Source organism: Lutra lutra, chromosome 11, assembly GCF_902655055.1.
Source record: "Lutra lutra chromosome 11, mLutLut1.2, whole genome shotgun sequence".
Classification (NCBI taxonomy): domain Eukaryota; kingdom Metazoa; phylum Chordata; class Mammalia; order Carnivora; family Mustelidae; genus Lutra; species Lutra lutra.
In genome coordinates, this window is record NC_062288.1 from 63,612,942 (window position 1) to 63,626,512 (window position 13,571).

Here is a 13,571-nt window from a genome sequence, read left to right on the forward strand (position 1 = left end):
CTCTTTCAGATTCCACCATCTCTACAGAGGAAAGAGGTATGACAATGGTACTGGGGGACAACAGAGGTCTACTGAAATGGAAATGGGGCGGGGGGGAAGAGGCTCCTCCTAGAAACATAAGTGGACAGCATCCCTTTGGCAGAGATCATTAAAAAACTCAGGTGTGTAGAGGGAGACTGAGGAATACCACAAGCCTCGAATCACAGCCAGCCTCCATGCACGGGTGTTCAGCACCTTGCTCAAGGGAGGTAAGAGTCATCATTACAGTAAACATCAAAACTTGCAAGGGTTTTGCGATCTCAAGAGGGGTAGATAGTGTTTAAAATTTGCATTTCTGATAGTCGATGTGCTATTAACATCTTGATGTTGTTACAAGGCTAGATTAAGTGTTTTTCCCAGGGGTGTCTGGGTGGCTCAGTCGGTTAAACCTCTGCCTTTGCTCAAGTCATGAGCCCCAGAGTCCTGGGATTGAGCCCCGCATCAGACTCTCTGCTCAGCATGGAGCCTGCTTCCCCCGCCCCCTGCCTACTTATGATCTCTGTCAAATAAATAAATAAAAATCTTAAAAAAAAAAGAGTTTTTCCCAATTTTTTCCCAGAGAAATATGTGAACAGGCTCTAGGTTTCAAATACGTATTGAGAATTTACTATATACCAGATAGTACTGTAGGTGCAGGGATACACCAGTGATCAAAACAGTCCAAAAAACTATGTCCTCATGAAGTTTATATTTCAGTTGGAGGAGACAGACAATAAACACAGTAAGTAAATAAAGTACATAATAAGTAAATAAAATAAATACACATGTAAAATACATTTACATAATAAGTAAACAAAATACATAGCTTTAGGTGGTGAGATGTGTAAGAGAAAAGAAACAAAGCATGGGGGGGGCGCCTGGATGGTTCAGTTGGTCAAGCATCTGCTTTGAGCTAGGTCATGATCCCAGGGGATCCCACTGGGCTTGCTGCTCAGCTGGAAGTCTGCTTCTCCTTCTCCCTTGGCCTTCTCCCACCTCCCCCACTCACGCTCTCAGAATTTCTCTCTGTCTCTCTTAACTAAATACAATCTTTAAAAAAAAGGAAACAAAGCATGAAAGAGGGATGGGTGGAGGTTGTAACACGTAAAGGATCATCCCCTATATTCTCCTACACTGTGGATTCTTGGCAGATAAGAACAGCAATAACAGTCCTCTTTCTGCTGGTAAGGACCACTCCTGGCCAGTACACAAAAGGGGAGAGGACACGGGGAGGGAAAAAGAGAACCTAGGTAAACCAAAGAGTGGGATTCAGCCCTGGGTTGTGGCTTTCCCACCTCTTACCCTGTTCCTACTTCAGTTTAGATTTCTGTGCCCAACCTGGGTAATGATGTTAACAAAACCTGCCTCCTATCTACTTCATGCAATACAGTGTTGACAGGTCATGTGGCCTCTAAGCTGACCCCAATATATATTTATCCTCCTTTTTACTATTAAAAAGTTCATATGTAGTTATTTATGTTTCCTTCATCATCTATTAACTGAACATCTACTATGTGCCAGACCCTGCTCTATGTCCTGGAGGTACAGCAGTAAGACACACAAGGTATCCATCCTCAAGGAACTTACGTTCTAACAGAGGAGATGAAAAATTCAACAGTAGACTGAATACAGAAGATACTGACAAGAAGACTGATGCCACTGAACCATCCAGGTATGAGATGATCAAGTCCTGAACTTAGATGGCCCTCAAACAAACTGAACCAAATTCTTGACTATCTGTGTTTGCCTACAAAGCCTCTTCTATAAGGGAGTCAAGGTAATAGTGAAAATCCAATTGTGGCTATTTGGTCTTTCTAAAATGTTGTAAGGGCTGTTTCCTCTCTCTTACCGACAATCTGCTGTGCGGACAAACAGAAACATACCCTTCCACCTCCTGTGAGTTTTTTGAACTGCAAGTGTGTTATTCCAAATAGTATAAATAAGCATGCCTTTGATTTCCAGAGTCTTTAGCAACTTATCATACACTACTGTTTGGGTTTTTTTTTTTTTTTGGTGTTTTGTTTTTTTTTTAAGTGTCAATAAGAACAATTAACAGTAGTAAAAAAAATTTTATATATATATATATATATATATATATATATATATATATGTCACAATAACGATAGTAACATGTCCTTTTCAAAATAGAAAGTGGAGCAACAGATCTCCTCAGATTGCTTTTAGGCAGGGCATTTCAGTAGGAAGGGTAAAGAGAGGAATTCAAAAACACACACTTGGAGAAGAACCAACCCACACCTTTTATGTTCAAAGGCACAGGATGCTGAGTAGATGGAAGAGACGAGAGAACGAAAATGTGGTTATGTCACACCCCAACACCTTGGGGAGAGAAGCCTAAAAGATAGGAACCAGAAAGCGGTAAGACAGTGTGTTATAAGCACTAAATGCTTTTTCACACACATGCTCAGCCTGGCTGATTTACTCAAACACTCCCCTCTAGCCTGAGCAGCTCCATGGGGTTAGTTGTAGTTATAAAGCAGCCAGAGAGAAGCAGCTCCTGAATGTGTGTGGACAAGTCCCTCCAGCTGAGATTTTAGGGGACCCCCCCGAGCAGCACTTTGATGTTGCCTACCTCGGACCCCAACTTTGCAGACACAACAATTTTCTGTGTGCACCCCAATACGATCAGTTGTAATGTTCAGACATACGACATATGCTTACTGTAAACACCAAAAGCACCTCGATGGTCAGGACAGCCTGCCAACCAAAAAGACAAGATCTCTAAGTACCGCCTCTGTCTGCAGGAGCCAGACAACCCAAAAATCATCTTATTTGGCATGGTTTCCTGTGTAGATCGGTGACAATGAAACTCACTTGAATTACTGATGGAAGGGCTTTTATAAATGGCGCTTTCAATGTGCCATTGAAAACATATATGCCTTAAAAAACATATATGCCTATCCCTTCCCTTTAGAAACTTTGAACATCCCGGTTGGGATGTGGTCTCCTCTAGGATGAAGCTAACTTATATCAGCGCCTTTTTTATTTTGTTTCGGGTTGTGTGTATGTGTGCGTGCGCGCATGCGCGCTTTCAAACATACCAACTACTGCAAAACGAACTGCCAGGGAGCTCGTATTCCCATCACTGTCCATAAGGAAGAGAATGAAGAATATACTTGGAAAAAAACTGTTGTTGTTGTTCTTGTTGTTGTTTTAACTGCACTAGATATTTGATGCCAAATGTCTCATGAAATGAATATCTGGTAGTTATGAAAGGTGTTTTGGGGATCTGCCTGGTCAACTGAGGGGCAAGCTGTAAATGCACAGCTATCACTATAGCTTCCTGACTGGGGTAACCAGCTGTTCATTATTTATGAAATCTTCTCAGAAAATACCATGTATTTTAAGGACACCTCTCCTCAGCACCCAAAACCAGACAGAAACAATGAAGTGAATGAAATTCAGAGATCTCTGTCCATCAGTCCAACTAGAATTCTGGCCACTGTACTGAAAGCAAATGTGCTATTTCACTATTCCAATATTGCTAGGAAACTCCAATACTTGTTCTGACCCCCCACTTTCTCCAAAAACAGCCCTACCTTCTAGTAATTATTTCCCCAATAGAAAGAATCTTAAGAAAATATCAGAAGTTGAACTAGACGGGGGCAAGGAAGAGGAAAATTAAGCAACCAGAATGAATGTTGAATTTGAACTGTTGGTAAGTTTTTGGACCACCTGCCAAGATGTTTGCAAGCATTTTGCAGAGAGTATCTTCCTTTGATTAACAGTCTGTGCCCTAAGTCCCCCCAGACTTTCCTCCTTGGATAAAAAGATGAGAAACATCTCTGTGGACATTGAGCTAACTACAACTGAAATCTAAGGACATTCCCCCTTCCCCCAAAGAAAGTATGCTTTGGAAATAGCAAGGCATTCTAAAATACTCAGAACAAAACAAAACAACAAAACCAAGTCTCTTGGGGGGAAAAAAAAGGTAGCAGTGACTGTAATTAACCAAGAAGCAGTTGTGGAACGTCCAGGGATGTATTTAAAGGGACCTGCAGGAAGGGGGTGAGCAGTCATGGCTGTAGCAGGGTCGTAAAATACCGATTGCAGAGAGAAACGCGGCAAGAGAAGTAAATAGATTTACTTACAGCCCTCGGAGCCGAAGCCAGATTTTCTCGATCTGTTCGGGTTGCAGGTACTTCAGAGAGTTGCTCTCAAATTCTTCAATCTCCTTGGTTGGCGACTCCATAGCTGCAGGTTATCACTGGGAGTGAGGCTGTGAGAGTTTGGGCTGGCCCTCTCCCCGCCTCCTCGCGGGTCCGGCCCTCGAGCCCCAGCCCCGCGCCGCGCGCCTTTGCCTGTCACTTTCTGTGCCCCCAAACCCGGACTTACTGCGGGCTCGCAGCAAGGGCGACCCCCGGCTCAGGTGCCTCCCGGAGGCAGCTGTAGGAACCAGCCATGGTTCCGAGCTAATCCCCAGGAACAGGGATTGTGCTCCTGCTCCAGGAGAAAGCACCTCGGACCTACTTGGATTTTTTTTTTCTTTTTCTTTCTTTCTTTCTTTCTTTCTTTCTTTCTTTCTTTCTTTCTTTCTTTCTTTTTTTTTTTTTTTAAGACAAAGCCACAGAAACGATCAGTGTAGCAGCTGATGGATTTGGGGGAGAAAGGGAGACCGGGTAGGGAGGGGGAGACTGAAGGGAGAGAAGGGAAAGAAGGGAGAGAGGGAAAGGGAAGCGCCAAGAGGGAGCTGGTGCGGGCGGGGTGGTTAGACCTGGAGGCCGCGCACCCCACTGGCCCGCGCCCCTCGCTCCCAGCCGCGGGCGGCCCGCGGCTTCCCTCCTCCCGTCCCACCTTCTCCGCCCAGCCTCGCCGCGTTCGCACCCCGTCTCTTGTTTTCTTTCACTTACCAGCAGCTCTGCTGACAAGCGAGAAAACTGACAACTGAGAAAAGTCGTCTGTCAGCGCGCCGGGGCTGGGCGTCTGGTCTGACACCCGCGGGCGCGGAGGGAGGGGCGCGCGGGGAAGCGCCGTCCGCGGGGCACACGCTCGGGCCTCGGACCCGGAGCCCCGCGCGCGCCACGCACCGCCCCGGCGCGCACAAAACGACACCCGAGGTGCCCCGCGCGCCGTCCCGGGGAACCGAGGGCTGCGGCCCCCCAGAGGGCTGCGGGCAGAACCGCGCGGCGAGCTTCCGCGGAGTTCGCGCCGGCAGCTCTCAGGTGCGGCTCACCTACAGGCCCGCCAGAGACCCGGGTCCATTTTGAAATATTAAAGCAATTGGTAGGGATTAAAGTAATCACACATCACACTTAAAAAGTCCTGATATGTTCTTACTAATGAGAGCCTTCATTTGTCCATCCCTCCCCGCCTCCCCGACCCATGATGGGGTAGGAGGAGGGCATGCGGGGGGGGGGGGGGGGGTGCCGGGAAGGAAAACATAAACCAACACTAAGGAGGTAGGAGGTTCCACCGATTAATGCCACATATTCCTCAAGAGGTCCCTGCAGGGGCGCAATGGTTGGGCAGGCGTTGAGACTGGAAAAGAGTTTCAGCTCCACAAAGTGGCAACTCACTGTGTCCCTCTAGGTCATTCACAGTGTCAATAAAGCTCTGTGCTCTGGAAGAATGGGACCAGATATGGAGTTGGGTAGGGAGGAAGGAGGGGGTATTAAGAGAGAGACCAAAGACGAAAAAAGAAAAGATCCTGGCTCAAGTTGATTGCAGCCAAACTCCCATCTAGATGAACCCACTACCACCTCCCAGGGCTATTTCAAAGCTGGGACCCAGGGCTCCTGAGATTCTGGGAGCAGCTTGCCCCTTAACCATATTTCCCTCCCTGGCAGATTCTTTCATTCACACTCCCAGAATCCTTTGGCTGGCCATTAGTTATATGCCTGCTTCTCAAAAGTAAGATAGTGATAAAGATAAGAGCTAGTTTTTCCTCATTGTTCCAGTAAAGTTACAGTCATACCACCTTGATAAAGGAATACAATGATAGTGTCTAAATCCTAAATGCTCACCCATTTGGTAGTTGGCATTTACTTTCCAGAAATTAGAGGTGAGAGTGATGGGAATGGCATGACCACCCCCATTCATTCCAGTGGAAGAAAGTGCCTTCCTCAAGGTGAGATGACTGACCCATTTGATTGAAAACGGCTTACACACTCGCCTACCACACAATCTGAAGTCACCTCATGAAAGTCAGTCCTTGATTTTCTGGAAGCACATACATTATCACCGAGTTAACACATTACCACCAGACAAAGATAGCATTAAGCAGCCAACATGTTAACATGAAATTCATTTATCTGAAAAGAACCTATTACCTACCCAATGTTACCCAGCAGGGAGCAGTAACCTGCTAAAACTAGATGTTTTTAAAAAAAAAAAAAAAGACATATTTTAATAACTTGTTTTAGGGATGCAAGAAGGGAGGCAGCATGGTTCCAAATGAGGTTACCATCTCTGTGCACCTTGGGCAGCCTGCTGTCAGAATATGGAAGTGTAGTAATGAGAGTAACGGCAAACAGGTATCCAAAACTGTCTATAGTTCAAGCACTGCTCTAAGGTTCTATACTCACATAATATTAGCAACAACTCTAATAGGCAAATACTATTCTTATCATCCCTATTTTACAATAAGAGAGCTAAAGCACAGGAGGTTTTCCAGACCTACTAGAAAATGAACTGACCTGGAAAAGACCAGTGTTTGAGTGAAGGCTCATTACCCTATCCAGTACAAATCTGTCCCTCTCACAGGGTCCCATTTTCCACATGGTTCAAGTGAAGAATTTAGGTATAAAGATTTTTTTACATCTGTTCCACCTTTATGATTCTACAAGGTCATCTGAAGAGAACGGGGTGGTGGTGGGGGGAAGGAACTACAGAAAAGGGAGATGCATGTTGCTGAAAACATATTTTAATTATGGTATGGATTCTCCAAGGACTGGCCTGGGATGAAAGGATGAAAGGGAATAATAAAGCATATTTGTCTTCCTGTCCTCCACCATACCTATCACCTTTTCTTCGGCTGTGTGATTTGGATTAAGTCAGAGAAGAGCAAATTTTAGAAGAAAAAGAAAAGGAACAGCCTTCCACTGCAATTAAGCCAATCGGAGAGGGAAGACAGAAAATATTATTCAAAAAAAGTTTCTAAAAAGTGGGGCACCTAGGTGGCTCAGTCGTGAAGCAGCTGCCTTTGGCTCAGGTCATGATCCGAGGGTCCTGGGATGTAGCCCCACACCAGGGTCCTGGGATCAAGCCTCGCATTGGGCTCCCTGCTCTGAAGGAAGCCTGCTTCTCCCTCTCCCACTCCCCCTGCTTGTGTTCCCTCTCTCACTGTGTCTCTCTCGGTCAAATAAACAAAATCTTTTTTTAAAAATAACTTTCTGAAAAGTAATTTTGTTTCATTTTTTAAAACTGAACATGCATCAGAAAGTTAGTAAGGATACATCACTCTTCTTTATTTTAGAGAAACATACTTTTTGGAGCCAGAGAGACCTTAAAGATAATATGGTCTAGAAGTTTACAAATTTTTAAGTGACAGAATATTTTATTTAGAATAACATTTTATAAGGGACTCCAATGCTATTTCATGTTGAAAAATTAAAGAAAGAGCTGCTCTGGTTGAATAGGGCAGGGAGGAAATGAGTAGTTCTCAGGGACAGAGTCCACCTCTGCCTTCTCTATATCCCATCTCTGTGTGACGAATACTCCCATTTCACAGATGAGAAAACTGAAGCCAAAGTACCGTAAACTATTTTAGGATTTCTTGCTCCTAATCCAGGGTTGTTTCTAAACCACATTAGGAAAAATTTGTCTTCTTCCTGCCAATGAAGTATTAGTACTATTAGATGCATCATGTTATTATGTTACTCAGATTTTATTCTTTTTATCTATCACAGACAGGATATGTTTGACAGTTGCAGCAACATTATGAACAATTTCCATGGGTAGTCCACACAGAGAGAAGCAATAAACAGATGCAAACCCACCGAGAAACTAAAGATCTAAAGAAATGCAAAGCCACTCACAACTTTGCTTGGGAAGTTAATTTCTACTGTGACTTCCTTACCCAGCTTTATCAGTAAGACTTTTTAGGAAATCTTATATGGTGAAACATCATATAAGATGGTTCGATAGAAATAGATAGAAAATAGATAGAAAAAAAGACAGACATGCATATATAATATATAATGCACATATAAATACATATACATATACGTATATACATAAATATAACTGCCAATTTAAAATAGTTCCCCAAATAAACATAGAGTAACTTTGTCTAAACACTAGGCAAGCCTCTGTATCAGCAGCATTAAGTATCAAAAGATAAGAGAGAAAGTGATGTCCCTTTGTGTGGCAGAATTCAAGGAAAAGCTGGGTGACTCTCCGACAAGGAAGTAGGCATCAGGCTTTATATGCGAAGAATGAGCCCTCAGGTCCCTTTCATCTCTAGGACATCACAACCCAATAATAATCATAAGAACCACAATCACTACTTCTACCTGTTACTGAACACTACTACCTTCTGTCAAGCATCATGCTAAGCACCTCACAGGCTGTTTCATTTCATCCTCAACCAAACAGTTCAGAAGAGTTCCTCATGCTCATTTACAAGTAAAGGCAAGAAGAGGTTCTCAAGGGTCAGATCCCTTTTGCAAAGACATACAGTTAACAAGTGGCAGAGCCAGGTTTTAAACCCAGACCAGAGTGCAAAGCTCCTGTTCCTTTCCTTTCTGTGTCCCTGCAGACACATAAAAAGGTAAGTAAAAGGATAGATAACAGAGAGGGTGGGCCTGCAGGAACACAGAGGAAGGGTCACTGATGCTGGGGGGAGGAGGATAGGAAAGCAGAGGTGACATTCAAACCGGATCTTGAAAACGGATGAGAAGTTGCTTACATGGAAGATGAGTGAAGGCAGGTGATTCCAGAAAGGGCACACTGCATGAAAAGAAACACAGAAGCACGAGAAGGTGTGCGGTGTACAGCTGCTCCCAAACTATTTTAGGTGGCTTGACTGTAAGTGCCTAACTAAGAAGAACAGGAGGAAAGGCTGGAAGGATCAGCCAGGCTATGGACATGGAAGAAACTCAGATTCTCCCCAGATGACGGAGAATGAGGGGTAATGCTTAGCAACGGAAGGCATGGTCCCATGTCAATGGTGCCCGCTGCCCTGAATACATATCACACACTGAGATCAGCTCTCCAGGAATCTGCCAGGGGCATATGCAACAACCATGGGGCAAATGATAACCAGGGTTCCATAAGAGGAATCCGACTATCAAATACAAATGAGCACCTCGGCCTACGAAGAAGGAAGAGTTGCCCGAAGAAAAGAGACACAACCAGAAAGTACACGGCATTGTCTCCAAAGAACCCTTAGAGAAGCTTCGAGATCAGGACTGCCTGCTTCAACCTTCATGAAGCTCACCAGCGCCCTTGTTACATTTTTCATTATTTGGCAGTGGCATCATCCAGAGAGTCTGCTGAGGGGGAAGTTCTAGGAAGACTTTAGGATATGGGAAGTAGCACCGCCAGGCACCGCAGCTCCTCCTTCCCGTTCACACCAGATGTGAGCCAGCCCCATAACACACTGTCAGCGGAGGCTCTCCTCTACCATCGGCTTCCCTTTCTGGCAAGGGGCCTCTCTGGTGACAGTCACACTATCTTTTCCCTTTGATGCCTTCTCATTTTGGTTTTATAATTTGGGGCAGACTCAGTCTCAGGAACCACTTCCACCAGAAAAAAGGAAGTACACGAAGAAGGGTGAACCACTCAGGCCAGAGGATTCCCATTCTCTGGCCCATCTGAAATGGGGCTCTGAGCAGCTACCATCTCAGCTACCCAGAGTTTGGCCAAGAGGGGTAGGGGGAGCAGACAGGAGAAGAAATAGGATGCAATCCCAGCTCAGGTGTGGTCTCACTGTTCCAGTTTCTGCCCCTCTCTCTGGCAGGATCCTTCACTTGCTGTGACAAACTCATGCAATGCCTCCAGTGGAGGTGGCACAGGCAAGTAGAGGTCTAAACATAGCACTGAATCACACGTGACCTAGGATAAGATACTTCCCTTCTCTGGCCATAGGCTAGGTTGGGCTCAGTGGCTGCCAGATCTCTTCAGTTCTCACATACCTTTGAAACCCACAGCCTGGCCTGGGATAACCAAACTTTTCATGGGCCCCCAAAAAAGCTACAGAAAAATCTGGAGTCTGACCACTGGCTAGATTTGACGCTAATAAACACAACTTCAGTTGGTCAATCAGAGCCATCCCTGTATCTCTAAACAAAGTGACCAAAGGGTGACATGTAACTATAGCATTTATTACCTATGAGAGATTTGATACGGCCACTGGGAAAGAGAGAGGTTCTATTTATCTTTCCTTTGAGATAATATTATAAAGCTTGAAGTTATCCTGGCCCCAGGGTTATCTTTTTACCATGTAGAGAGAGTATACCAGAAAAAATGACACCAACACAGAGAACAGCAGAGAGAATAGCTACAGACACAAAGAAGCAAAGGTTAAAGGATCTTTTGAGCCCCTTGATCCTACAATGTCTGAAGCCAGAGCTATCCATGGACTTTTTAAGTGGGGAGGATATATGCTATGGTGAGTGCTGTGAATTGTGTAAGACAAATGAATCACAGACCTGTACCCCTGAAACAAATAATACATTATATGTTAATTAAAAAATTAAAAAATAAAAAAAAAGTTCAACCCCCTCCCCAAAAAAGTTAGATGAACCAAATAAACAACTTGAATCAGACTTCTGCCACTGAAAACCATAAAAATTCTGACTAATAGAACTCCCATAGAGGATTTTTGGAAGGAGTTAAAAAAAAAAAATGTATGGCCAGTGCCTTAAACACTGAAACCTCTCCTAGCACAGTAGAGTTCCTCCCCCATCTCATCCATCCAATAGAACATGAAGGCAAGGAACTTAGAAATGGTACAGGACCTTGGGGTGGGCAGGGGACCCGAGGTAAACGTAAGGAGACTTTTTATCTTGATAAATAGGTGCCCCAATAATTCTGTTTCAGTAACAGTTTGATAATGGCCTGCCAAGGCATTGCCATTATTATACAAGTGAGTTCCTCAAAGCGATCCTAAAGTGAGCGAAATATGTTATTTTTATCCCCAGTTTAGAAATGAAGTGGATGAGGTCCAAGAGATCTGCTGGCCTCCCTCTGCTGGTCTACCCTCCAGCTAGTGGCCAGGTAACACGACCGCACGCGGCTTCCTGACTCCTCGCTCTCGTGGCCACTCTGCCTCTTAGAAGACACTGCCTACCCAGCAGAATTAACGTGGCTGTACTAATGAAATTGAAAATTCCGTTCATGTAAAACTGCTGATGCTACAGGCAGCCAAATTCTGACCCAAATGCACATAAATCAGCGGGTTGTTCTTCCGATGGCTGTAAAACAAATTTGAATGTGGAAAACCTCGGCACAGAAAGGGACCTTAGCAACCCTTTTAGCCAAGATGCTAATCATATGGAGAGGAACAAGTAGCCCAGCCAGTTTCAATGAAGCCCAGTGCAGAAGGCCCAGTGGTAGAGCTGAGAGCAGAAGCCATGGACCAGTGCTCCATTATCCCTGAGCCTCCTTCCCAGATCTCAAAATGGCTCCTACTCCCATCCAAGGATGTGGTTCAATGGTTTGTTCACAGATAAGAAGAAGGAATGCCCTCTAAAGGCACAGGCCATTGGCAAAGGCTTCCTGAAGGAAAAAACTAAAGAAGAGAAACTCCAGGAAAGTGAAAACGCGTGTGGTGGCACAGGTGATGGCAAGGAATGGGTGTGCCTGGTGTAGGGGGCCCCAGGGATGGGACGGCAAAGGCTGGACATTGAGGTGGGCTGGGGCCACCATATGGAAGCTTAATCCTTTTATGCTCTTGTCGGTAGGGAACTGTTAAAATCTGTTGAGCAGGTGTGTAGCAGATGCAAAGCAGAATTGATTTAACAAGTATAATTTATAAAGAATAATAATTTTTCTTTCAAAAAATTGTTTTGAACTGCCACAAGAGAAAAAGATTTGCAGATTCTTATCTCTGTAGCAGGACAGGGAGGGGGAGGGTGGGATGACACAGACCCAATGTCACAAATAAATGACAGGACTTTGAAAATCCATTCATTCATTCAACAAACTTTGCTGAGTGCTTACTATGTGCTGGGCGCTCTGTGGTGAGAGGTATACAGCGGTCAATAAGAAACCCAGTGCCTCCACCATGGAATGTCAGTCTAATTAGGGAAACAGATAATAAACACATCATTGCAAATCATGAACCGTGCTAAAAAGACAATAAACAGAATCCAGTACAGAAAACAATAGGGGTGGGGCCTATTTATAAACAGGTTGGCATCAACCAACTACTGCTTTATAACAAACCACCCTCTAAAATGTAGTGGTTCAGAACAACAGCGACCATTTTTTGCCTCTCATGATTTCAGGGTTGACCAGACAGTTCTTCCACTGGTCTTGTTTGGGGGTCTCTCACACACTTGCAATCATACTATCGAATATGATTTCAGGCACATGTGGGTCTTGGCTTGTGAGAGCAAGCGTTCCAAGGGGGGAAGCTGCCATTCCTCTCAAAGGCTGGGCCAGGATCACTTCCACTGTATTTGTTTGCAATCACAGTGCTAGCTCTGATTCAAGGTCAGCAGAAATGAATTCTACCTTCCAAGGCTGGGGGGTGGGGAGGGAAGAAAGTGACACAGATTTCAGAGCCATCTTTAATCCTGTGTGGTCAAGAATGGCCTCTGTAAGCAGGTGACATGGGAGCCAAGATCTGAAGGAGATAAAGAAGTCATCCAGCTAACAGAAAGGAGGAAAACATTTCTGACAAGAGGGAACAGCAGATGCAAAGATTCTGGTGCGGGAAGGGGCTTAAGGGCAGTTAGGTGTGGCTGGGGTGATGTGGCTAAGGGCAGAGTTGGAGGGGGCAGGGAGAGGGAGTGGGAGGAGGAGCCAGGGAGGAGCCAGGTAGTGCCCTACTTGAGCCCTGAGGGCAGATTTGAGGGTGGCTTTCCTCTGAAGTACAAGGAGAAATCACTTAGGGATTCCAAGAGGCGTGTTTGTAAAGGGTCACTCTGGTTGCTACAGGAAGAGTGTTTGGAAAGGAATAAGAATGCAAATGATCTCAAAAAGTAACCTGGGGCACTGGGTGGGGCTGTCAGTTAAGAGGCCCACTCTACATTTCCCATTAGGTCTTGATCTCAGGGTCCTGGGATCCAGCCCTACCTCAAGGATTCTCTCACTCCCTCTCCCTCTGCCCCTCCCTCCACAAACTCTCTCTCTCTTTCTCCTACTCTTTCAAAAAAATAATCTTTACAAATTAAAAAAAAAAAAGTGACCTGAACTGAGGAGAGATCTAGACCCATGAGTTCCAGCATCCAAACCCACAGTGACAATACTGAACTAATCCAATCAGTGATGAACAGATTTCCCCGTTGGTAGTATTACTATAGGATTCATGAGACTAGTGTCCCAGAGGGCAGAGATCACAAGTGTCCTGTCTGCCACTGTCCCTGAGGTTATAACAGAACAAACGGTCCATGACCAACTGGGTTTCTCAGAGAAGGATTATGAAA

General features: G+C 44.9%; 1 protein-coding gene across 8 annotated transcripts in view; it reads right to left on the reverse strand.

Moving 5' to 3' along the window:
* Positions 1-13,571, reverse strand: part of PDE1C (phosphodiesterase 1C) — a 518,030-nt gene that overhangs the window by 318,731 nt on the left and 185,728 nt on the right. The window contains exons 1-2 of one of the 8 annotated variants that reach the window (XM_047694805.1): positions 4,887-5,235; positions 4,128-4,230 (exon numbers count right to left, since the gene is read on the reverse strand). The exons of 4 other annotated variants lie outside the window; for them this stretch is intronic. In XM_047694805.1, the coding sequence (XP_047550761.1) occupies positions 4,128-4,228 (101 nt within the window). In that variant the 5' untranslated portion in view covers positions 4,229-4,230; positions 4,887-5,235. 3 more of the 8 variants (XM_047694806.1, XM_047694807.1, XM_047694811.1) reach the window with 3 other exon arrangements.